This window comes from Myotis davidii, unplaced genomic scaffold (genome assembly GCF_000327345.1).
Source record: "Myotis davidii unplaced genomic scaffold, ASM32734v1 scaffold189, whole genome shotgun sequence".
NCBI classification, from domain to species: Eukaryota; Metazoa; Chordata; class Mammalia; order Chiroptera; family Vespertilionidae; genus Myotis; species Myotis davidii.
The window spans coordinates 4,773,221-4,799,462 of NW_006383017.1; the positions used below are offsets into that span (position 1 = coordinate 4,773,221).

The 26,242-nt window shown below is 41.6% G+C and overlaps 1 protein-coding gene across 2 annotated transcripts in view; it reads left to right on the forward strand.

Annotated features, from left to right (window-relative positions):
• The window catches only part of SYNPR (synaptoporin), a 158,765-nt gene that overhangs the window by 12,869 nt on the left and 119,654 nt on the right, over nt 1-26,242 (forward strand). Inside the window, exon 1 of one of the 2 annotated variants that reach the window (XM_006779139.2) lies at nt 19,427-19,789. The exons of the other annotated variant lie outside the window; for it this stretch is intronic. Coding sequence (XP_006779202.1) covers nt 19,766-19,789 — 24 coding nt within the window. The 5' untranslated portion in view covers nt 19,427-19,765. Of the gene's footprint in view, nt 1-19,426; nt 19,790-26,242 lie in introns of those variants that run through there. 2 annotated transcript variants of the gene reach the window in all.

Genomic DNA, 26,242 nt, shown 5'->3' on the forward strand with positions numbered 1-26,242 from the left:
GCAGGGTGGCCACGGCCCCTTTTTGGTGGGGGGTCCTGCTGGGGTGCCTGACCAGTCTGGTTGAGGGGCTGATGGCTGTTTGCAGGCTGGCATGGCCTCCAGCCACCCAAGCTCCTAGTGGAGGCTGGCTGGAAGCAGGTATCTGGGATTTATTTATCTTTTATAATTGAAACTTTGTTGCCTTGAGCAGAGCCGGCCAGGGCACGCAGGAAGCTTGGCTTCCTCCATTGCCGGGGCAACCAAGCCTCCTGCTTGCTCCAGCTCCGTGGCTGCTGGCCGCCATCTTGGTTGGGTTAATTTGCATATAATTGCTCTGATTGGCTTGTGGGCATGGCTTGTGAGTGTAGCAGAGGTACGGTCAATTTGCATGTTTCTCTTTTATTAGATAAGATACTGTGTGATGACATTTATTTTAAAAACCTAATCTATGGTGAAAGACAGCAGATTATTTCTGGTGTATTAATTTCCTATTGCTACATGGAAAGTTACAACATACTTAAAGATCTAAAGTAAGACACATCCATGATCTCACAGTTTCCATGAGGCAGGGTTAGCTGGAATATCTGCTCAGGTTGAAATCTGGGCTGCGAACTCTTCTGAGGCTATGGGTCCTCTTTCAAGCTCTTGGGTTGCTGGCAATATTCAGTTCCTTGCAATTATAGGATGAAAGCCCTAAACTTTTCAGGCACCTCTTATTCTCTGCTGCATGCCCTATCCCACAACATGTCATTTTGGTTCTTCAAGTCCAACAGGTGAGTTGGTCTGCTTTTTCAAATCTTTATGGCTTTTTTCTCTGACCCTTAGAACCTCTATTAAAGGGCACAAATGAATTTAGATCAGGCCCATCTGATTGACCTCCCTTTGATTAACTTAATCAAAATAATTTGATTAGGGACCTTAAGTCAACTTAATTAAATTTATGAAATCCCTTCATCTTTGCCACATAATGTAATTTAGTCACTGTAATCCACCACAACAGGAGTCAGATTATTTGCAAAGAAGTGTGAGGAAACTATTGGTGGTAATGGAAATATTCAGTACCTTGATTGTGGTGCTGGTATCAGGGGTACATACATCTCTCATAATTTATCAACTTGTATCATTAAATATGTGCAAATTATTAAATGTCAATTATGCCTCAATTTGTAAATTAAGAAAAAAAATTTTCATTCATCAGGTTGGCAAATTATTGAAAGCCTAAAAGTAACACTGTTCATTGTGAACTCTTTTAGTAACAACAATGGAAAACAACTCAAGCGTCAATAATCAGAAAAATGGGTAAACATAGCATATTCATAAAATGAAACATCATGAAGGAGTATTTATAAATGAATGAATATATATCAACACAGACCCAAAATGTCTAATGTTTTTTAAAAAAAGCAAGTTGCAGAATGATTATTCATTATGATAATATCTATATAAAAGGACATTAGGTTAAAAACTAAGGAAATTGGAATAAAGAATGAACTTTAGTTAGTAATAATATATCAATATTAATTCATTCATTTTGGCAAATGTATCCGAGTGATGTCAACAATAGGGGAAACCAAGTACAAGGTGTACAGAACTCTATTCTTGCAACTTTTCTGTAAATCTAAAACTATTCTAAAATGTTTTAAGTATTGTTGTTTTAAGTATTACCTATAGCACCAAGAAAACAGCATGGGATGGGGGGTTTGTTGGAGAAGTGCTGCTCTGAAGGCCAACGAGTTTGCATTGAAATCCTGGCTGTACTACCCACGAACCTTGTTGCCTTTGATCAGCCATAGGACTACTTCCAGCTTCCATTTTCTTTTTTTTCAAAATATGAATAATCCCTAATTTACAGATTCATTGAGACTTTGAGGGAGGCAACTGTGTAAAGCAGTGGTTCTCAACCTTCCTAATGCCACGACCCTTTAATACAGTTCCTCATGTTGTGGTGACCCCCAACCATAAAATTATTTTCGTTGCTACTTCATAACTGTAATTTTGTACTGTTATGAATCGTAATGTAAATATCTGATATGTAGGATGTATTTTCATTGTTACAAATTGAACATAATTAAAGCATAGTGATTAATCACAAAAACAATATGTAATTATATATGTGTTTTCTGATGGTCTTAGGCGACCCCTGTGAAAGGGTCGTTCGACCCCCAAAGGGGTCACAACTCACAGGTTGAGAACTGCTGGTGTAAGCATTTAGTATACAGTAATGGCTGAATAACAATTACTTATCACTACCATTATAATTTTTATATTACTATTACCTAGGATGTCTTTGTGTCAGATAAGAAAAGCATGGTACCCAGCATCTGTATTTATTTAGTTTTTAAAAAGCAAGTCCAAGTTGTCCCAAGTACCCCAAGACAGGTTTATAATCACTTTATTAACAAATATGAAAAAAAATGTACCTGATGTTAACAGTCTCTTTGACAATATGGGGCACTTTGGAAAAAGGGGGCATATTAATAAGTTATACTGAAGATTATGCTTATGTAGGAGAATTTTCTTTCCCAGTCTTTACAAGTCCCAACCAAAATCTCAGTACACCACTTCCCGTCCAATTAAAAGACAGAGCTCAAAGGAAAAAGTGTATATAATGATGATCTTCTTGCTCCTTCAGCCAAATTAAGGTTGAGGGCCAAAGAGAAAGCAAGACCCCTGTGTGTAAAGTTTTAACCCAGTAGTCTTACTAGTGCCTGACCCAATCACATTAGATCCACCCTCTCATGGGGAGGAAGGGGAAAGGGCAGAGCCTGCCTACAGTTTATGCACAATTTATAATCTGAAATGCTGTGCTGACATAAGAAATCCTGTTTTCACAGAATAGTACATAGGATGGGCAAAATGCTCATGGTACTATCAGCAGTGGGAAAGGCAGGATTAAACCTTATTTATAGTGTAATTCAAATTGGACGGGGGTTGGGGGGGGGGAGATGAGCAAATCCTCATTTGCATATAGAAAAGACTAGAAAAATATACTTTCCCCAAAGAATGGTCTTCTGAATGGGAGGATTCTTTACTTTGTTCCTTATATTTTTGTGTGTTTTCCAGACCACAATTGACATTATTTAAGAGAGAACCAAAGGAGATAAAGCAGGTATAAGTTAACTTATTATTATGGGTACAGGCACTATTCCTAGGCAATGAAGGTATGAAATTTACAGCCCAGCAGAGGATGCCTCGCATAAGTATGTACCTCAAGGTGCTCCTCTGCCAAAACATGGCATTACAGCACCATTTTTTGAGCTCTCACCATTTCTAAGCATATTTCCAAGCACTTGGCAGAGAATATTTTATTTAATCTTTATTTGATATTTTATTTAATCCAGAAACTACATAAAGACCTTTGTACTCTAGCCTAGTTGCTACAAGCTCAGGCCCTGGGATCAGCCTGCCCTGGCTCACATTCAGGCTTTATCCCTGACTATGTGACCTGGACAAGTTGTTTAACCCCTCTGAGCCTCAGTGTCTGCCTCTGTGGAGTTATTATAAGTACTAAATGAATATATGGAAACAGTGTTTAAAATACCTTGGTATATAGTACATGTTTAATGTTCAACAAAATTGTGCTATAATTATCCCCATTATGTGAAGGAATATGTTAAGGCTGTTATTGTCTAAGGTTTTTAAGTGGGAAAGCATTCAGACCCCTGTCTTCTCAAGCATCAAGCTTTCAATCATTATACCAGGAATTACTTTTATCACTAAACCATATGCAGCTTAATATTTTACAGACAATTAACTTGAGCTGGGATTTTTCTTTTGTCTCTGTAAAAAATATTCGGCTGCTTTGAGCTTGAATTCAACTTCCCAATTTATTTAAGATAATTTTTAAATAACTCAAACACCTGAATAAGCCGTCCAGGTCTACCAAAATAAATATACCTGTTGGGTATATCTACCTTGATGGCAGCATTCCTTGAAGAAATCATATGAGAGAAAAGTGTCATTCCAAACCTTGAATTTGGAAGCCAAAAAAAAATAAAAGTCTTATGCTATTTGTTTGAAAGGATAAGTTATATAAAATGGTAAGTTTTTTTGTCTTAAAATACTTATTCCAAAGCCCCAAGGAAACAGTATAACTTAAAAGAATCTATTACTTTGATTTTATTTACTGAAGCTAACACTGAGCTTCATATTTACATACAAGATAAGCCATTTCTTGGTGTATTTCAACTTGTCTGAAAGTCAGTTTCTTTGGTTACAGTTCAGAGGACATGTTCTCAGTGAAGAATAAAAGATTCATTCACATTAATCATTTCCCAGAGTATAGAGTGTGTATCGACTGGGATGAGGTAAAGGCTGGCATTGGGAAGAAAAGTAAGTACTTAGAACAAAAATCCTAACAGATTTCTGTCCTTTGATGAACTCAGCATAACTCTCCCAGTTGGAAGCCATATGGAGTCATGTCTCAGAAATCCCAGGAATTGGGTTCTAGTCTCAGCTCAGCCATTGATGGACTCCCTGAGGAGATTTGAGCTTCTTATTTAATCCAGCGTGGTCTTGCTCTCCCATCTAAAAAGTGAGGCGGGTCGGGGGGCAGATAATAAGGCAGTGGTTCCCCAAACTGACTATATCAGAATCTCCTGGGGGAAATACTTTTTTAATATATTTTATTGATTTTTCACAGAGAGGAAGGGAGAGGGATAGAGAGTTAGAAACATTGATGAGAGAGAAACATCGACCAGCTGCCTCCTGCATACTCCCTACTGGGGATGTGCCCGCAACCAAGGTACGTGCCCTTGACCAGAATCGAACCTGGGACCTTTCAGTCCGCAAGCCGACGCTCTATCCACTGAGAAAAACCGGTCAGGGCTCCTGAGGGAAATCTTAAAACGTACAGATTGTTGGGCCCAACTCCAGCTCTACTGAATCAGAACTCCAGGCTTTGTGGCTTGGGAATCTGTATATTAATCATGCCCATTAGCTCATTCGTGTACAGCCATTTAATTCTTGCCATGCACTGGTGTGTGGTAACAACCAGACTGGTGATTTCTTTTTCTTTCCTTTTTAAATTAAATTTATTGGGGTGACTTATAGGATCATATAGGTTTTAGATGTAGATTTCTATGATACAAGATCTGTATATTGCACTGTGTGCCCACCACCGAAAGTCAGATCTTCTTCCATCACCATATATTAGGTCCCCTTCACCCCACCCCCCTCACACACACACACACATACACACTAGACTAATGATTTCTGATATCCAGGGTCGAGGTCAATTCTACTGTTTAGGACACTGATTCAATGCTTCTCACCTCAAGAAATGGAAGCTGAGTAAATCCATCATTGCTTCTAAGCATTGGTTTCTTCAGGTCTATTGTCTGTCTGTGTATGTATATATAGCCTGTGACACTGTGATCTCACAAGATATATATATTTCTTCTCCATCCCCAGTTCCTTATACAGAGATCCTAAAACCTTGTAAATTCCCGAGTGATGGAGGTGATGGCATCTTACACAGAGCTATTACGTCCCTCGGAATGTCCTGGGCAATAAGAATGTCTTTTACTCTTATTAGGTAACTCTTGGCAGGCCCTGAGGTAGATTCAGGATGGGGGCTGGTCTTGGTTGCCAGAAAGACCAAATCTTAATTAGAAAGTTGGAACTTTCAGCCCACCCCCAACCTTTAGGAAGTGGAAAGGGGCTGGAGATTGAGTTAAAAACCCATCATAACTGAGTGATGAAATCTCCAGAACACTCCTAAATGGTGTGGGGTTCAAGGAGCTTCTGGATTTATGAACCCGTCCACTTGTTGGGAGAGTGTCACCACCCCGGTTCCACAGGGATAGAAGCTCCTGTTCTCAGGACACTTGCAACCTCTCCCTATGTTATCTCTTCATGTGACTGTTCATTTGAACCCTTTATGGTTATAGTAAGTAAAAAAGTTCTTTGAGCCATTATGGCAAATGAGAAGACAGATAACTTGTGCTTGTTACATTGCATCATTGCTCCTCCTAAAAACTGTAGACAATTTAAATATCCAACAATAGAGGGAACATTTAAATAAGTTACTGCAATACCCACTGTATGACGTATTAGATAGCCACTAAACAGCATGATTTATAGCACAAGTTTCACTAGGTCAACTGTATGCATGCACATTGCGTCAGCTATTGCTGCATAACAAACCACATAAAACTTAGTGCTTCCAACAATAGTCACTTACTATTTCTCATTGCTGTATGGGTAAACGGACTTGTTGATCAGCTGGGCTTGCTCTTTTGTCTGTAGTCATCTGTCAAGTCAGCCAGATACTGACTCACCTAGATGACCTCATCAACATGTTTAGTGGCCTGTTGGCTGTTGGTTGGGCGATGGGGGTGAGTACAGCATGTGTCCTTTAGTTCATTCAGCAGGCTAGTCCAGCTTATTCTCACACTTGCTAGGAAAAGTTGCAAGAAAGAGCAGAAACTGCAAAGAAATTTGGGACCTAGACTCAGAATAGGCACATGTTCACTTCTGCCACATTCTGTGGCCAAAGCAAGATACAAGGTGAGCCCAGGTTCAAGGAGGACAGACATAGACTCTACTTCTTGCGCAAGAAGAGCTGCAAAGTCACACTGAGTGAAGGTGGATACAGGAAAAGGAATAAGAGGGTCTCTCTCTCTCTTTTTTTTTGCAATTAATGTACCATGTAGATGAACAAGAACTGGAAGGCATATAAAAATGCAAAGAGTTCATGTATTGTCGGGGCAAGGGGTCTTAGGGCTGTGGGTATTTTTTTCCTTTTTACCTTTATTGTTTCATGTAGGTAGTTGTAACATTGTGTAATAAACAATGATTGAAAGTAATAATAATAATAATAATTAATAATAATAAAGCCATGGTGAGAATAAGATCAGCAACTCCATTACTCTCTATACTGAAAGAATTGTATCAATAATTTGCATGTCATAAGCCAGCATAGCCTTCTCTGCTGTAGTGCACGCAGATGGATGACAATGGAAGAATTCTCAAATTGCCAAAGCTATAGCTCTCTAAGATAGATCCAGTGTCCTTGGATCTCAAGTGGCATGCAACCGTGAGATACCCACCAATTCTTAGCACTTCGCACACTCTGCATATCATGAGGGCTGGCACTATCTCAGGGCTGTAATACTTCAGCAATCTCAGGAACCTCTAGGGAACAATTCTTACTTAATAGCCACCATTTTCAATAGTTGAATTGCCCATTTAAGAACCAAAATCTTAGGGTGTTTTTTTTTAAGGATTATAGCTATTTTTAATAAAAGTCATTCTTTAAAAGTAAAAGTTGTTCATCTCCTTGTGTTTTAAAATAGAGTTGAAAACATTTTAATCATTTTTGACCATACTGTTCTTTGCCATAATACAATGATCTCCTCAGAGCCCAGGGAGCAAAGCAGGTTTTATCCGCCCCCCCACCATCCCCCATCCCGTCCCCCTTTACATTACATTTTCTGAGAATGGTACGCTTTCAAGTTCTTATTTATGTCCTTTTTATTGTTTCTGTGTTTTCACTTCTCCCATGGGCTCAAAGTTATGTCTGCCTCTGACAGTCTGATCTGTTTTTACTTGGCTTCTTCTCATATGTTGTCATCTTAGAAAAACCAACTATATTAGGATTATTTGGAAAATAAGAGTAATTATTCTCTGAATATGGTTCAGGGAACCCCTAATCTGAGTTAAGTGCATAACCTTTAGTGTATGAAGCTTGGTTTCACATCCTTTATCTGATTATTTCCTGATTCTTGCCACTATCCAGAGCCAGAGCCAGATTGTTGGGAACCCAAAGCCTTGGATTCATTACCAGGTGTCAAGGAGGTAAAGGTATGAATGACCTGAATTAATAAATAGAATAATACATTACAGATGGGCTCACTGTGCTCAGGGGGTTAAGCATTCCATAACCTTATTTTGTCAAAGGTTAGATTGTTCAAATAAATTATGGACTTTTTCAAAGTACTGACTTATTTTTACAATATATATTAGAGTGCAGGGTGAATTTATTTGTTAATTCATTCCACACCTTCATTCATTTGCTCATACACTGAGGATGCACACGCATGTACACAAACACACACATAGTGATAGAAAACCTGTTCTTATGAAAATTATATTCATATTTGGGAGATAGAAATATAAGCACATAATTGTAAATATTAACACAAATACTATAAGTGAGATGTCAGCCATTATGGAAGAACAGAAAATGGAGGCAGAAATAGACACCCCAGACCTCTCTATTCATGTAAAATGTGGTTGATAATATTCTACTAACAGGTTTATTGTAAGGATTTATTAGGACCCTGAATAATGATATGTATCTTTTAAAGGTTTATTATATAAATAATTATATGTAAGGACTGACAGAAAGTATGTGCGCTCTACTATCTAAGAGACTTGGATTCAAATCTTGATTCCATCGCATATTAGCTAGGATTTTACTTAGCTCCACTATTTTTTCCCTGGGGCTAATTCCTGCCTTGCAGCATTGCTGGCGGAAGGAAATAAAAGAATATAATTAGAGTGCCTCAAATAGTGCCTGCAAGAGAGTAGATGCTCCATCTTTTTACAGAGGCAATACATGTGATGGATTTTGGAAGAGTAGAAGTTCAAAAGCCAAATAATAAATCCCTAATAGAGAAAGAGGCTTTAACAAAGAAAATGTGGAGATTTGCTGCCAAAAATGAAAGATGATTTGTGAAGCTATTGACCCTGCCCAGCAGACCCAATACCTTCTCTCTTTTTTTGTCTTCAATAATGCTAATTTCTAGTGGATTTGTCAACTTACCTGTACCACCTCACTAATAAAATATATTTGAGCCCTCATTAAAATCCAACTATGATATGGCACTTATGAAGGAGAGGAAAACAGTAGAAGTCAATAATACTGAATAAGCCGTGGCCAGTGTGGCTCAGTTGGTTGAGTGTTGTCCCATGCACCGAAAGGTCACAGGTTCAATTCCCAGTCAGGGCATATGCTGGGGTTGCAAACTCGATCCCCAGTAGTGGATGTGCAGGAGGCAGCTGATCTATGTTTCTCTTTCACATCAAGGAGAAATAGGATTTCCCTTCCACTGCCATATGCCCAGGGTTTGAAAATCATATGGAAGAAGCTTGACATATCTTTATACTAGTCCCCTCTTACCCACAGGGGGACCTTCCAAGACCCCCAGTGGATGCCTGAAACCACAGATAGTAGGGGACCCTGTATGTACTATGTTTTTTCCATACATACATAGATACCTATGGTAAGGTTTAATTTATACATTAGGCACATTGAAGGATTAACAACAATAATTAATAGTAACATACAACAGTTATAACAATGTATTGTAATAAAAATGATGTGAATGAGCCTCTCTGAAAATATTGCACTGTACTCACCTCTTTAATGAAAGGGAGCACTTTACAGCTTTTCTTTGGCATGTCTGAATTGCCATCACTTTTCTTGTGCTTTGCGGCCATTGCTAAGTAAAATAAGAGTTCTTGAACACAAGCACTCTGATACCACCACAGTCAATCTGAAAACTGAGGGGCTATTAAGTGACTAATGGGCAGGTGGCGTATACAAGTGTGGATACACTGGAAAAGGGGATGATTCATGTCCTGGGGGGCGGGGGGAACAGAGCAGTTCTCTCGAGATTTCTTCACACTACTCAGAATGGCACACAGCTTAAAACTGATGAATTGTTTACTTCTGGAATTTTCCATATAATATTTTTGAACCGTGGTTGACCATGGGTAACTGAAACTGCAGAAAGTGAAATCGTGAATAAGAGAGAACTGCTGTATTTAGAAGTGCTCTATCCATCCATTTATTGAGCACCTGTCATTTGCAAAAATATTGGGTCAAAGGGGGAGACAAACATGAAGATGGCTAACTATGACCCAAAGAGAAGGAGATAGGGTTAATACAAGAAAAACCAAACTGCCATGGATGGCAGTGACAATTTCCTTGGTCTTTGAAGAGCCAGTAGGGTCTATTGGCGGGAACAGCAGAAGCAAAGGGGCCAAAGCGCTAAAGCAAATGGCTGGAGAGAGAAGCCTGATCTGTTACATGAATCATCAAGCCCATTAAAAACAAATCAAGCACCAAGTAAACGTCACACAAGAGAGGTAGAGCCAGACCAACATCATCTTTCCTTGGAGCCCTCGTGAAAAAGTCATACTTAAAAAAAATTTATGGTTTCCTTCTTCCCATTTTCCCTTCTCTGCTGTGACTTAGGCCTTTCCAAGGCGCCTGAGGCATCGCAGCATTTACTGCCCATGGTGTGGGTAGCCCCCAGCACTCAGGGCTCCACACAGGCCTTCCGCGTCCTTCTGTTGGGACTGGGTCTCTCAGCCTGAAGACCGTAGGTGTCAAGCAGTATAGGCAGGACATGCAGGAGACTCAATGCTTCCAGGAGCCAAGAAAGGAAGGGAGTTGGAGCATAAATGAACCAGCTTCCTGCAGCTTGGTAACCTGTGCATCCAGACATTTTATGCTGGCATCCTTTGCTTCCCTACTGCAACCCCCCACTTCCTTCTCTGGAATCACATTTCAAATAAACTACTGGCACTTCAGTCCTTGTCTCAAGAGGAACTGGTCAGAGAGGACAACCGAGAACACACTGTCAGAGCAGCAGAGGTGATGAGCTGACTTGGGAAGAGTTGGTGGTGGTTGGAGGCAAGAGAGCAGAATCCAAGCTGATTCTAGAAATGGTTCGAGGTGCCTTCCTGTTGGTCTTTGGGCTTTGACTTTTTAGTTAGTTGTATTTCAAGGAGGATGAAATGAGTTAGTTCCTATAAAGTGTTTAGACAAGAGTCATCGTGTAAATATCAGCTAAGGTCATTGCTGATGTCATATTTTCATTGCTTTCTTCTCTTGTTCTTGTGAGTGAGAGCTTGCTTACTAGAAGAGGAAGACCCAAGACACAACAGAGGTGTGCGAAGGGGAGGTGGGCATGGGGGCGCATTATCATCTACCTCATGGCACAGATTCCAGGAGGTAGCCTTTCTCCCTTTGGATGAGACTCCTCTCCTTACTCAAAGACTTTGTTGACTACGGACCTCCCTTTGTGTGACAAGCCACGGTGGCCTTGTTGACTATAACTTAATCCAGGCGCTGCCCTCATGCACCGTGCAGAGGTTCCCTTGCTCCGGGCCTTGGCAAATTCACAGTGAGAAGAGGGGTTTGAGGACCCTCCTGGCTTATCATTCGGGTGGTCTGGGTTTGAAACAGGCAATTCAGGGGTCTTATAAGCTGCCCAGGGGACTCAGGTGTGCAGTCAGGTTTTGAGAAGCAGGTTGCTAAGTGGCTTCGATCCCCAGGATTTGCAGCCGGGTTCATTGACACCGGGAAGTGGCTTTGATCCACGGAGCACTGATGGTGGATCCCTAACAGAAGGGTGGACTTTTTCCCTCGAAATAGCATCCAAGGCTCACTCTCCTCAGACTGCAACTCATGGCAGAACAAGTCTTGTTTTGGCCTTTTATAGGGAGTGCCTGTCTCCACACTTTCATGGAGATGAGAGGAAAAGGGTTGCTCTTGGCATTGAGATAAGTGACATTCTGCAAATATCAGAATGTCCTGTTCTTCAGATTCACTCTCTTAATTCGTATCATTTAACAACTTGGGGATGGTTTAAGAAGGAACTAACATTTTAAGGAAGACACTGGTAAAGGATTCTATTTTAAAAATAGATGCACAGCTGAACAGGAAAACTGCTTTTTCTCCATGTGAGTGCACATAGCATTTTGAACTTCCAAGCAGGCCTGTGGCGGTAAATAACAACTATCCGAGGAAGAATAGTTCTCTTATGTTTGTGGGGGGAGAGCTGAGCACAGAAACTAACACGAACTCTGTTTAGATTGCAAATTTCACCTCTCAAAGTACCTTCGCAGGAGCTGTCTCTTGTTGGCATCACAGCTGCCCTGTGAGATGGCCAAGGCTGCAGAGCTCTCCTTGTAGCCCTGAATCCAAGGGTTTGGGGAAAATGTAAATTAAAAATGCAGGGAGCATCCCACAGGTAGGAGGGACTTTTTTGGTTAGAAAATTATAGAGAACTTATTGGCCAAATAGATTGGCTAAATGGATTTCATTGGCCAACAAAGATTTATTTGCTTTAAGCCAAATCCCTTATCATAGTGATCCAGAGATGCCTCTGGCATAAGACATACTCAGGCAAAAGAGAGAGGTTTTACAAAGATTTCATCAGCCCTCGAATTAAAATAATGCCCCAGGTCCTTTTGACCGACTCCATTCTCTTGGGGCACAGCATCATAACCATACACATTCCAAAGGCTGGGCTGGGAGCCCAGTGGGCAGAATGCTTTCAGATGGAATCATCACCACATAGACCAGGGCTAGAGTCCTTGGAGCACCATGAAAGCACTCGAATGTTATAAAAATTCTACAGTTTGTAAACTACATGGGAGGGAACAGACTTTCATCCTTTTTCCCACCTACGTCCTGTTTTATTAAGAGCCATAATTCGGTCTGGGTTTTGGAGGCAAGTTTGTGTAACAGAAGGATTTTTAACACAATTTGTCGGGAAGGAAAGGCAAACCAGAAAGCCATTTTGTGAGAGTTTGATTCTTGCCTTGAGCATCAGCAGGGAGAGAGAACGCATGTCACTTGTGTTGTTACAACAAGCACTAGGCTACTGTGTATTATTTGTAAAACTCAGCATTATCATTCCCATTTTACTGGCGAAGAAACTGAAGTTTAGAAAGGCTAACAGAGTCACACAAATATATATCGTTGGATATGACACGGCCCTTCGTGGGGAAATGATCAATGAAAAAGTCACACAACTCTTGGTCTAATTTACTATTCATTTCTGTGTACTAGGCAAGGTTGTTGAAAATGGTCTCTTGTTTTCCTTTTCTCCCTCCATTTACAGCACTAACAAGAATCATGTAAAAATAGACCTTAGGGATTCTTTCTGACATAAAATCTTCATCCTTAATCATAATAACAACTACTCATCTCCGATTTCACACCAGTCTTTAAGAAAGACATGTGTCAGAAACAGCCAACTTCTAAGCCATCTACTTGCTGATAGAACTCTCTCTATTCTAGAGGTAGGTGGAAAACAGAGAGCTGTGTCTTTGCTATTTCTGATTAGAATTATGAATGTGAGTGAGCTTAATAAAGGTAATTTATTTTCTCTTCTTTAATTATTTAGCAAAGACTTATTTAGTACTACATGCAGAGCAACTCTGGGTACTGTGCAAAATGGCAGGAAGAATGATTCTACTCTCAGAGGTTTATGGTAGGACCACTTTCAATTCCCTATACCAGAACAGCAGATGTAATCACCAAAAATTATGCAGTTGAAATACACATGGCTTTTGCTTTCCAGTAACTATCAGGTCAATCCGAGGCGATGTCCAGCTGCCTACCTGGTAAATGCTAAACGTGCACACAGTAGCAAGGCTGGTAATATGGAGCCTTACAGAGTGGACTTTTGCATCCGACAACCTGGTTCAAAACCCAGCTCTCTTTCTTTTTAGCTATGCAAATTTGGGCAACTTACTGAACCACACAATACCTTAGCTTCCTCATTTGTATAGTAAAGGTAACAATAGATTCTAGATGATTGGATTGAATATTAATCAAATGAGATAATGCACCAACAGAGCTTAGGCTAGTAATAATACCCAGGAAAAAATATTAGCACCGTTACTGGTATCAGAAAGATCCTCTGCAGAAAATGGCAATTGCCACATTCATCTATTAGATCAGTGGTTCGCCATTCCTTTTCATTTAAGACTTAAAACTTTCTGTTCAAGTGAAACCAGGCCCAGAAGCCTGGAATATAGGACAGCAAACAGTGGTGGGGAGTAGGGCGGAGCAGAGAGGGTATGCGGCCCAAGCACCATCTCCTTTGTGTGCCCAGCAGCATTTCCACGGAATTCCTGGTGCTCAGCTTAAATTCTAGCATAGTAAAGATCATTGTTTATTAGGTTAGGACCTGAGATGATTTGATCATTTGAATGTGCCATGTATACTCTAGTACATATACCTATAAGAATTTTACCCAAATATTTGTTTTATGGTTCTATTTTACATTTTAAAAATTGTGAGGCTACACCATGTTCACATGTTTACTTCATCTAATAATTCAACAAATATGTAATGAGCATTATTTATACACCAGGTGCTAGCAAATAAATTAAGGCTCATGAACAATTGTCCTTTCATGTAGGAGAGTAACAAAGTTCTCATGGATTTGAGAACTGCTCTTCCCTGTTGAGAACATGAGCCCTGAGGAGGCTTTTGCTGTGATGTAGAAACCCCAAGTGCCCTTCTCTCTGGAGTCAAAGTCTTCCTGGGATACTGAGGGAGAGTCTAAACGCACTCAGCCCTCTGTTGTTTGCAGTATTTATTTAGAGCAGATATGAAAGCAGAAGGCTAATCAGCTGTTGCCTGAGGCCCAGGGGGTCCTGGGTAAACCCCAGGAACCTGTCAACTGCCCTCCATCAAGTGTCAGCGAGAAGCAACTTCTCACAGACCTGCTCTGAGTCCATCGACCAGTGAACTATGAATATTCAGAAATGCCAACACTCAAAACCACTTTCAACAAATATTTGCTTTCAATCAGATGCCTCAATTCGGTCTTTTCTCTACCCCCTCATATTCCAGTAGGAAAAACTGCTACATTTTTCTGAATAGGACACGGGTTTTCCTTTCTTTCCCAAGACACAAGAGACTCTTCCTTCTAAAGGAGAAATGAAAGAGCCACCCGTTATCTCGGTAAAGCAAACATGAACTGGTGAAGAGCATCACTATCAAGATTAGAATGATCACTGTTACTGTTCTTCGTCAATGTTTGCTATGTATTTAGCAATCTGTAGTTCTGTAGGCATTACTACCCAGTTCTATAGGCGAGGGCACGTGAATGTGACAAGACTATTAAGTAGCAAAGGACAAAGTGGAACTTGCGTCCACCTGTTGGACAGTCAGGTAAGAAAGAGCTGGCACATTCCAGCCTGAATAACGGACAGAGTATAAAGAGGGACAGATGAAAGGGGGCAGGATTTAGGTAAAGCACCAAGAGGTAGTGCAATGAATTTGAAACGGGAAAGAGATAGAGTTGGAGAAAAACGTTCTTTCTCCTATGAGGGAAATAGAAGACAAGAGGTCTCGAAAGTTCTGCCCTGACTCGATATCTCCTACCCACCCAAATCAAACTAAATTGCATTTTCACCCTGCTAAGAGCTGCGCTCAGCCAGAGCAGGAAGGCACCGTTACAGACGCAGCTTGTGCCTGAGTGGATTGGACATAAGTGCTCTTATTGCTAGAGCTTGAAAGAGTTGAAATTGTTTTTGCAGCAAAATGGAAGAACCTTAGCTAACTCCATTGGTCATTTATTAGTGTGGCCAGAGTAATCTTCTTGTCTTCAATGACTTCCCTTCCCCCTCAGCAATAGAGAGATCTCATGGCTCTGGAATTTTCCTCTCCATCTTTGCCAAATGCTTAGAAAGCTGGGCCTCCCACTGCTCAGCCCCTGAGCAGGCAGTCCTGAAAGGACCCCTTGTGAGAAGCCACATGTTTAGGAATAGAAGCTGTAAGGGAAAGGCACTATGGCATTTACAGGAGGAGGTGTGTTCAAGGGGAGACAAGCTTTACACTACAGAGAAAAAGAACTCATTTGAAGTTGTCTGAAGGCCATGCTCAGTTGAAAGGTCAGAGTTAAAGATCTGACCATACTGAACATTAGCATTGCTAATGAGGTTTGCAGAGACTCATAGATTATTCTAATCTACTGAACCTCTGTAAATACTCAATTTAGAAAACACTGTACTTCTATTTTTAATAATCTACCAGTAATAGTGGACAAATGCTATTTTTTAAGATTCAAGGTTATATCATTTTTTCAAGCAAGAACCATCAAATAATGGCATATTGCTTTATTTTTGTCAGTTCCAATAGCATGTTAGAGAGTGGTAGCCACCTTTCTGAACTGTCTGATAAATTGGAAGGTCAGACAGTCTAAGTGGCTAGCTGACAAGACCATTTGCTCTGTAATGACAAATGTACAGTCAAGTGTCCAAGCATCAGCTGTTCTATGTGGGCCCAGGTGAACTGGACCCGAGGAATCCAAGCTCCTGGACAGTATTTGGTCAGTATGATCTACAGCAGGAGCTCCTCCGCTTAAATCAATATGATGCAGCATTTCAAGAACATTCCCCGAATAAGGAAGTGAAAATAGTCTGTGTCCATTAATACGAATGAATCAATCACCCTTGTTCACCTGCCCAGCATTTCAAGGCTAAGTTCCTGTGATAAACTTAGGTTTTTGTGCCTTTGTTTGAAGCCTAATTTGTTTTCTGTTGATTTATTCCTTGATTTATGAGATGTGATTAAGCATCTACTGTGTGCCAAATAGTCTTCAACACTAAAGCTATGGTGTTATGCAAAACAAACAAGATTCCTACTTTCTGAGAGGTTATCTCCCAGTGAAGGAAGATAAGCAATAATTAAATGAACATGTGAATAAGTAAGAACATATCAGGCAAAGAGACGTACAAAAATCTCACATCACACACACACAGCACCACCACCATCAACAACAAGTAAACACAGTGTAATGTGAAGGGGCAGAGAAAGGGCTTTTAGCAGGTTAGGTGGTCTGGGAAGAGCAGACAGTAGCACTGAGAATTCAATGACAAAGGAAGAGACAGTAGGCTAATATCAAAGGAAACAGTTTTGGGCGGAAGGAAAAGCAAGTGCGTAGACACAGAATGCCCATGTGGCTTAAGAATAAGGAGGGAGAGGGTTGGAATTAGATAAAAACAAAAAGGTAGATAGGAGTCAGGCCATGTCAGGCTTTGAAGGCATGGTAAAGAGTTTGAGTTGTACTTTAAACCTACTGGACAGCTATTGAAATGTATTTCACAGATAAGTGATATGGTCTAATTTATACTTTAACCAGCTCAATTCGGATAATATATGGAAAATGACTTCTAGGGATAAGATAGGGGCAAATGCAGGGAGACCTGTTGGGGTAAATTCAGGGTGCGGGTGGGAGATGACAGTGGTGGGGTGACAGCAGGAGATGTAGAGATGCTACCACTGTATCTGGAATGAAATGTGAGGTAGCGAAAGCTAATCCAACCAGCCGATTAGAATCAAACTAATCTTAGAACCTTATTTAGTCAGAGTTGATCCAAAATGTCCTTTAGAGATCATTCGTTGGAAACCCTTCAATTAAACATGGGAAAAAATGAGTCAAGGACAAATTAAGGGATGCCCTTAGGGTCCCTGAGCAGACTGCTTGACATCCCAAGACTGAACCTCACACCCCCTACCTTCAGGGGGCTCAGTAACGTGTCCAAGTGCATAGAAATGTGGCAGAGCCTGGACATGGGCCTTGTGGGCCTGGTAAACCCTCGGTCGATCCAGGGATTCCCATCTCGGTGTGTGAATCCACGAAGCGGGGAGAGCTGTCAGGCTATGGCAGCGTCTGTGTATCCCTTGATGGATTACTAATATCCTGGAGGCCGGACACATGAAAGTGTAAGTACCATCATGTGGCATCTGGAGCGGAGTGGGCAGCATGTCGGAGCCTGGCATCCAACTAAGTTCACGTCTTGGTTTTACCAATTATCGACCATGTACCTTTGGATAAGTCGCTGCTCTCTTTGGGCCTTGGTTCCCTTCTGGGTAAACTGGAGTAAAAATAGCAACCCTTCCTAATATTGTGAGGCCCACCTAAGGTAATTCACTTAATTACACATAAACACACTTAGCACAGTACCTGGCACGGAGCACAGGTTCAGGAATGTTCCCTGTTATCATGTGGAAGACATAACTTTTTTCTTCTACTTGACATGGGACTCTTAATATTCAAGGCTGAGGAGCATGAGTCACTCTCCGCCCTGGAGAAACTATTAATATGGCCCCCCCACCCCCACCCCGTGGGTGCGTGGCTGGGACAGCACCTCTGCCTCTGCCTTGACACTGCTCCTCATCAGCCCTGGGCCGGAGCAGGGTCTCAGCCAGCCCTTCGGGCATTTACTCAGCAGCTGGCAAGGCCTGGTGGTTCTAAGCCTTTCCCCTCCTTGAACTGTTCTTGTTCAGGTGCTTAGTTTACTTCCTTGAGTAACTTCTCTCCTTGAAATGCAGTGAGTTTTCAGTCGGCAGGTGTGTGTGTATGAGGAGTATGACGCTTCCAGAAGCACCCTGGAGGGTTATGTGTAAGGAACAAGCAGATCACAGGGGGCAGGGAGGAGGAGGTAGGGGAAGAGGAGGAGGAGGAGGAGGAACCGGAATAGGAGGAAGGCAGCTGAGGAGGGAGTCCAGGTGCATGTGGCCAGTGTGGCTTTGAAAGTGCTGCCTTAGTCATCTTTCTTTTGTTCCCAGACCTCCCCCCAGCAGCTCTATGAGGTGTTAGTGTGCCCGTTTCTCAGAGGACAAACTATGGCTCAGGGACCTTATGGGACTTTCCAAGTCACATGGCTAGTAAGTGAAGAGCCAGGTTAGACCCCAGCTGGTCTGACTCATCCCCTTCCCTTCACCTCCACTGAGCGGTTGCTATGTGTGTGGACTGGGAAGAAAGGGAGACGGTGATAATAATGATTGGGTGGTGGTGGTGGTGGTGGTGGTGGTGTATGTGTGTGTATGCTAGAGACAAAGAGAGGGTCCCCAAAACAGACTCAGGGCCGATGCTGAATTAATAACCACAAACAAAAAAACAGCCAAGGTGAGCTTTCAGCTGGGCCATTACCAACTGCCTGGAAGACAAAACAGACACTTCCGAGCTCACCCAGTGCTATTCCTGTACACAGTGGGGTCTAGAAGTGGGGACCACGGGAGAAGAGGCACACAGGAGTCTTCTTCCTTGGCTGTGGCATGGGGTAAGGGTTGCCCTCAGGAAGCCAGTGTGAGGAGAGCGCATAGCCTTACGCAGCCTCTGCCTGAATTCAGCGTCAGTCCCTCAGAACCAGGTTGCTTGGCTGCCAGATGTCAACCCCTTGAGTGAGTCGAGCTCAGCTCCTTCCTGAGGAGGCCCATTTGCAGCAGAGCTGGGTCACATCACACCTGGAAACCCGTTAGGTTTAAGACTCTGCAGGAGAAGGCTCTCAGCAACACTCCTGCAAGGCACGAGCAACCCAGTTGTGATCTGTTCCTTCCACAGTGGCCAGAGCCCCCAACGCCCCTCTTCCTTACCATCACCCCAACTAGGTTATGCATGGGGTGTACACATTTCCCAAATGGGGATCAGGTATAATATCCAGGCATTCCATAAAAATGAGGGCAATTTTTTAAAAAACAAACATATAAACATTGACCTAATCTATGCAAATCGATTCCTAAGGATTTTATAAAACCACCACTTCCCACCCGCACATCCAGCACACAGAACCCCAGCTCTCTCTTCTCTCCCAGTTTGTTTTGAAGCGCCTGTTTGAGGGAGGAAGGGGCTCACAGAGAAACGGGGAGGTGGGCTCTGCGCAGAGCAGCGGTGGTGAGCGGAGCCCGGGGTGGGCTCCCCCGGACGGAGGGCAGCCTCCTCCCCACACGCAGGCAGCCTTCCCCAGAGGGAGGTATCAGGTTGCTGTACTTCGGCTGTGGTTGTCACTGTCTAATAATATGACCGTTTTGCCATCTCTCTGCAAATAAGACAGAAGCTGCTACCTGATTGGTATAGCATCTCACTTTCCCTCCTCATTGATTTTCCTGCTCCCCTCCTCTGCTTCATAAAAAAAGAGGGACAAGTAGCTGGTGCTGTGGACGGAGAAGCTTTATTTTTAGTATGAGACAGCCTCTGTTTTCTTTCAGGAGAGGGAAGTTGGATTATCAATTCTTTTGTAAATGTGTATGGTGATATTTGCTCCGGTAAGTTCTTATCTCTCTTGATTTACTGCTGTGTGTGTGTGTGTGTGTGTGTGTGTGTGTGTGTGTGTGTGTGTGTGTGTGTGTCATAGATCCATTTGGGCTGAACAGTCACTTTTCTTTCCAATAGCATTTTCAAATCTTTGGTGATAACGTCTTTTTTGTTCACTTTGCTTTCTTTCATGCCTCTGTTTAAACTGGAGAGGCTGTGCTGTGGTAGTGTGATGCCTACCTTAGTTGTTGGAGGATGTGACGGTTTTCCTTTAACAGAGTAAGGAAACTAAGCAAACTTATATTTGGCTTTATAAAAATGTGATGTCGTTCTCCCCCACTCCCTTTGGAGAGTTTAACGTCCTGAGTATGTTCATTGTGCTACAACCTGCTGACTGTTTCCATTAAAGTTTCTTCGTCGGTGTCAGAGCAGGAATTTCTTAAACTCCATAGGCAGTGCCAAACACTGTGTGCTGTGCCGACAGGGGGGTGCTGATCCCGTGAGGTCCTCTCCCACGGTAGGATGAAGGAGTGAGTCTTCTCTGAGACTCGGTGCATGTACCTTTAAAAGACTGGAATTTATGAGCAGTATTGAGATCATTAAAGTCAGTCGCTAGCATTCCGTGAAGAGATGCAATCTCCCAGTGTCTCCAGTGGCTGCCACTTCTCTGCCTTTCTTTGCATTTGTGTCACCATCTGTCAGATACCCAGCCCTGGCTCTCGTGTTTCTGTATGGGAAGCTGATGAAGAGAAAAGTTGCTGTGATTAAATTCAAAACAGTGCAAAATGACTATCGAGTCACCACTGCTAGTGATGATTTTTAAGTGCATTACCTGGTTAACTGCTAGTGCGTCTTTTCTAGACAGTATTGCGAGGGTCTGAGTTCTTTGTTGTTAATTCAGAAGTCTGGGAGTCTGTCTACTAATATAATTATTCTAGACAAAGATGATAAGATGATTAAGTAATTGCTCTAATGGAAACAAACTGATATTTGCTTTAATGTCTTCTTTCTTTTGTCGCACAATCAACATATCTGCATAATCTTTTTCATGAAATGAACTAAAGAATATACAGGGTGTCCCAAAAATGTATAAATACTTTGAATAAGTATTAATTCCAATGGGTTAAGAAAGAAAAGAAAGAAACATTGGAATTAATACTTATTCAAAGTGTGTATATATTTTTGGGACACCTTACATATTATATATTTCTTTATAATGAGAGTTAAAGGCATCGTTGATGAGAAGAGGAGAAATGACTATATTTTTCAGAGATTTTGAAAGTTGGGAACATCACGCATGGCTAGACCTCTCGGGCATGGAATCTTTTCCAGAATAACAATTCTTCAGATCCCGAGGCAGGCTGAGGGCAGCTCCTGGCGACAGTAATGAGCTTCCCAATGCTCCCATGATCCTGTGTCTGCTTGCTTTCAGGCATTCTTTGCACGCTGGAAGGAAACTCTTCGTTCTGACAAACAGAATTCTGAATTTTGATTAATCTAGTTCAGCCTCAAAAATAGACAAATCCTCCAAACCCACAGGAACTTATTATGTTGCCTCATTCTGTGTCACAATAAGCATGTTCCTCTAACAGCCTTCAATGCCATAAACCCTCCCGGAACAAAGAGTTCCTTAGCAGAGAGTTTGTTGGGAAAACAAATGAAACTTTTATCGTTTGGCTGTTGGCAATGACTGCAGAGTAAACTCAACAGCAGTAAGCATCCCTCTCCCTCCCCAACATCCCTTAATGTTTTTGTCATCATTTTCCTTTCACAGCTATTGTAACAGGTTATGTTCAGAGTCGTGAGGGAGTTTATGATCAACCAAGGCTGTTCAGTAACATAAATTAATGAAAATGTGAGGATGACATCCTATGGGTGAACAGGTTGCCAGCTCACAAAAGTGTTAGCACTCCCAGTGTGTTCAGACCCAGTGACACAGGAGGGACAATGGGGCATTTGTATCTGAAAAAGGTCAGGACCCATAGTTTGACTTAGGGTGAGTGTGCACAGCTGCCTTTAAAAGCATCACTTCGGGAAAGTCCAGAACGTCATAGTCAAAACACTGCTGTAATCTGGTCCAAGGAATAAAATTCTGTGCCAAGGTGGGGGTAATAATAAAGGGAATTTTTATTTCATAATGATATTATTGATTATTTTTAGCAAAATGAAGATGGCAATAGTGACACGTGTTCATTGAGTAAGTACCGTCTATGTGCCTGGCACTGTGCTCAGCATTTACATGGCTTATTTCCTCTGATATTCACAGCCATTCCATGAGGGCAATAACATTACCTCCCAGTTTACAGATGGGACAGTGGAGGCCTATGGCAAGTATGTAGTATGCATGCTTGGGGCAACGTAGTGATGACGGTGACACTCAACCAGGCAGGCTCCTTCCCAGCCATGTGTTTTATCTCTGCCCTCTGTCAGGAGGTCAGTTCATCTACAATCTACAGCCAACGCCTAGGTTGGGATGATATCAAGGCCTTACAGTAGCACAGCAGATCTTCGTTAGTTTTTCTCCCTGCTGACACAACATACCCCCCTTCTTCTCAGACTGCTTTTGTGACACCAAGCTAATTATGTGTTTGAAACTGGAGAATGTGTGTTTTATCTCCCCTCAACTTTGCAGCTACAAAGATGTGGCAATGACCAAAGGGAGCCAGCCTGGGGAGAGATATATGCAGAAGTGGCTAAATTAAGGTAGCTTTTTCAATGGATGAAAAGAAATTCATCTCTTTAACTTTCAATGGGTTGAACACAGAGTAAAAATAAAGAGGTGACCATAACATAGAAATGTCAATATCTCAAGGGATCTGGTTTGTCAGTGATGCAAAATATAAAAAGCAGTTGCAACTGAATTGATATATTTGTGGAGAACTTTGTAGAATTCTCACCTTCCTTGTGCCATCACCCCCCAGCCCTGCCCCAGCCTGATTTCCTTTCACTGTTGGACTAGCTGGAAGGGCCCGGGTGGCACTTCAGATGGACTAGTACAAAGCACCGACAGCACCTGGGAGTTCAAGGATGAGCATGGCTGCCGTGAGCGTGCTGAGCAGCGTGACCAAGTGGAAATCCAGAGCCCCCGATGCATTCTTTTGCACCTGAGCACCGAGCTCCCTATTTGAAATCCATTTAAACGAATAAAATTCAGATGAGTCTTATAGGGAGAAAATGCAACCGACACAGAATCAATATGTTTGCAATTTCTCCTCGGCTAGCTGTTTCAGAAGAGAGGCAGGACACACCAGTCGGGAGGCGAGTCTGTGAAATGCTGCCTTTGCTTCCCTCCAGTGAGGGAAAGGATTCTGAGCGATGGAAATGCTGTGGGTGATAGACTGAGCTCAGGACAGCCTTCATTGCACCAAACAGCAGAAGGACGAATGACCAAACAAGCAAAAAAAGCCCACCACAAATTGGGAGCACTAAGAGGCAAGTTTTGAAGTGTTGACACAATATTGATTTCTTGGCGTGATCTTTTCTGTCCAAGAAGCAATAGCTTTTGAGCTACTCCCGGTGTAGACACCCAATTAATTAAAAAGAGTTCAAAGGCAGTGCACAATCAAATATGTTTCCAAAATGGTAGTGATATTTGTCAGAGGCAATTGATTCTCCATTGCCCCTTTTTCTTGCTCTTAAAAAAATAATTGGGTGGTTTAATCAGAAAGTGTGATATTAGAGCCAGTCAGGATCAAGGAATTTAAATCAATCTGCTTTTCCCATAAGCATTTATGAGAGTTCTATAGCATTAAGTCCTAAAATGAGCACTTTTACTTTAATGATATATGTTGTGCTCAGACACAGTGCTCATCAAACATAGGCTATCCCATAAAACTAAAGTTAGAGATCATTTTATAAATGGCATCATACTCCGTTTCCATTCACATGACACAGCTTTCTTCAGAGTGGTGGGCCAAATACAAAGTCCTAGTAAATAGTAGAGATTGTACTTCATTTTACCTATGTTTCCTTTGTCTTTTCTTTGGCTGTGGATGTGCTGATCATTAAGAGCTTAAAAATGGTCTATTAAGTATGGAGAAAGCAGCTGCTGTTAAGACATAATGACTATTGGACTAGTCTTGAGTTTGTTATCAAACATTCTCAACTGGTGTACAAATAGAGCTGGTGTCCTGTTCCGTATTTGTCTAAGAAAATGGAATCAGTGAAGGTTTGAGCCAGGAAGGGCATGTGAAGTATTAACTCCTCTAGAAGAGGCTCTTGGTCATTGGCGTGTCCTTAAATGTTTAAATAGCGATGAGTTGAAAATGGAAACACCTCAGTCTCTCTACTTTGCAGACTAATGGATCTGCATAATTAATATATTTTACAGCGATCATTTTTTAACACAGATTGTAGCCAAAAGTACTAATGGAAAATTGTTCTGGGACAACTTCAAACACATCCCACTATAGTTTCTGGAAAGCTTACTCCCAACAGAGAGCCACCACCAATGCACCATGGGACTGCGGGATGGCCAATATATGGGTATAGTCATGTCATTGTGGTCCTTTGGAGACTGGCGTGTTGAGCATAAAAGACTTCTATTGATAGCCCCATGTGACTTCTTTAGTCCTACTTATAGAATTTTTAATTTCACCCAAATTACCACACATTATCTCCGTGTAGATCTTCTGGCAAAAGATATGACAAATATTTTAGACTTATTTTATTTCTGGTAAAATGTGGCTTTAAGGATGCTTGCATCTGAATTATTACTATGAGGACGTTTTAATTCACTATGTTTACATCTACTACTCAATGATGAATCCACATATCTTTATCTGGCTCTCGATCTCCATAAGGGAGGAAAATGTATACTATTTTTCAAATTGTATGCATTCAAATTGCCTTCCTATGAAATTGAATGGTTGAGACAAAACATTCCTATTGGGGCTACATTTGAGAAAAGGGTTAGAGCATTGACTTCAACAGGCTGTTCCTTCATCCATTAAAGATTTGAGGAAGCTTACCATGTGCCAGCCAGCATGTTAGGCATTGGAGACACAGTGACTAACAGATCATATCTGCACTCCCAGAACTAAGTGCCTTCAATTTCCATTTTCTCATCTAAACCTAGTTTCTTTTTTCATGTCCCAGGATGTCTCTTCTTAAAAACATAATTGAACTGTTGTAGTAAGATTTTCGGGAAATATGTGCTTTAGGCCCTAGCTATTCATGCTCAGTGGAGGAATAAGCGTGAACCCATTTATTTACTGTGATTATTGTCTAGCTGACATGGAGTGGTTTGAAGGGGCAGCTGGAAGAAACCTTGCAGTGCTTGTGTCTTATAAGCATTATGTTTTGCTCCCAGACATTCTCAGATTTGCTGGGCTAGTCTCGTTCTTGCTGGATGTAGGATGAGGATAAAAAGGGAAAATACTTCAACAGGACAGAAAAGAAGATAGAAGAGTAAACTGAGAGGACCTAAGCTTTCCACTGGCAATCTGAATGAGACCTGACTCGCATTATCTGATTCTCTGTGGGTGTTCATTCACTTGTTCATGTATTCAACAAACATATATGTATAGTGGGTGTCCGCTTTAATCCAAGTACAGTGCTAGATGCCAAGGCACCGGAATACACAAAGATACTAGTTTCTGAACTCATGGAACTTCTAATAAGCCAGGATTTTTCAGCCTCAACACTATTTCAATTTTGGCCCAGATAGTTCATTATGTAGGGGACTGTTTTATGTACTGTAGGGTGTTTAGCAGCATCCCTGGTCTCTACCCACTAGATGTCAGTAGCAACCTCCCCCCAAGTTGTAACAACCAAAATTCTCTCTAGACAATGCCAGATAACCCCTAGTTTAGAGCCATGTGATAAATTTAGTAACAACACCAGCTTTGACCAAATATTCCCATTGTACTTCTACTTTTCTTACTTTCAGATACTCTGATCCATGGATTTTTAAGTTTCTTTCTCCAAATACAAGGGATTTTTCTGCTGTTATTATTCCTTACTCCTGTATAATACTTTACCACATTCACTTGGCTTCCAGTGTCTTATTTTATTCCAGCAATCAACAAATGAAACAATATTACACTATTAAACCTTTTGACATGTGAATATATGAACATTTAGAATGGTTACGTGCCTAAATTGAAACTGCTAATGGATAAAAACTGATTCACACTCATATGTCCTGATTAAAATATGCAGTATTTTTCTACAAAATCATGTTGAATGAAGAAAAAAATGTATGTTTGAAGGATACCTTTTCTCGTGGAGTTGTTTTGGAAATGAAGGCAGTGTCGCAGTGCATGGAGGCCGGGCACAGGAGGTCCACTGACCAGGCCTCCTGACTCAGTCCTTACTAGCCGGTGGGTTTGGACAGTTCACGTAGAATCTTAGAGTTTCCTCAGCGGTTGAGGGATACATTGCAGAAGCCACAGGAAGGAAGCCGTAGAGATGAGTCTAGTAGAGTGGATAGAGCACAGGTTTTGAAGTCAGATGAACCTACT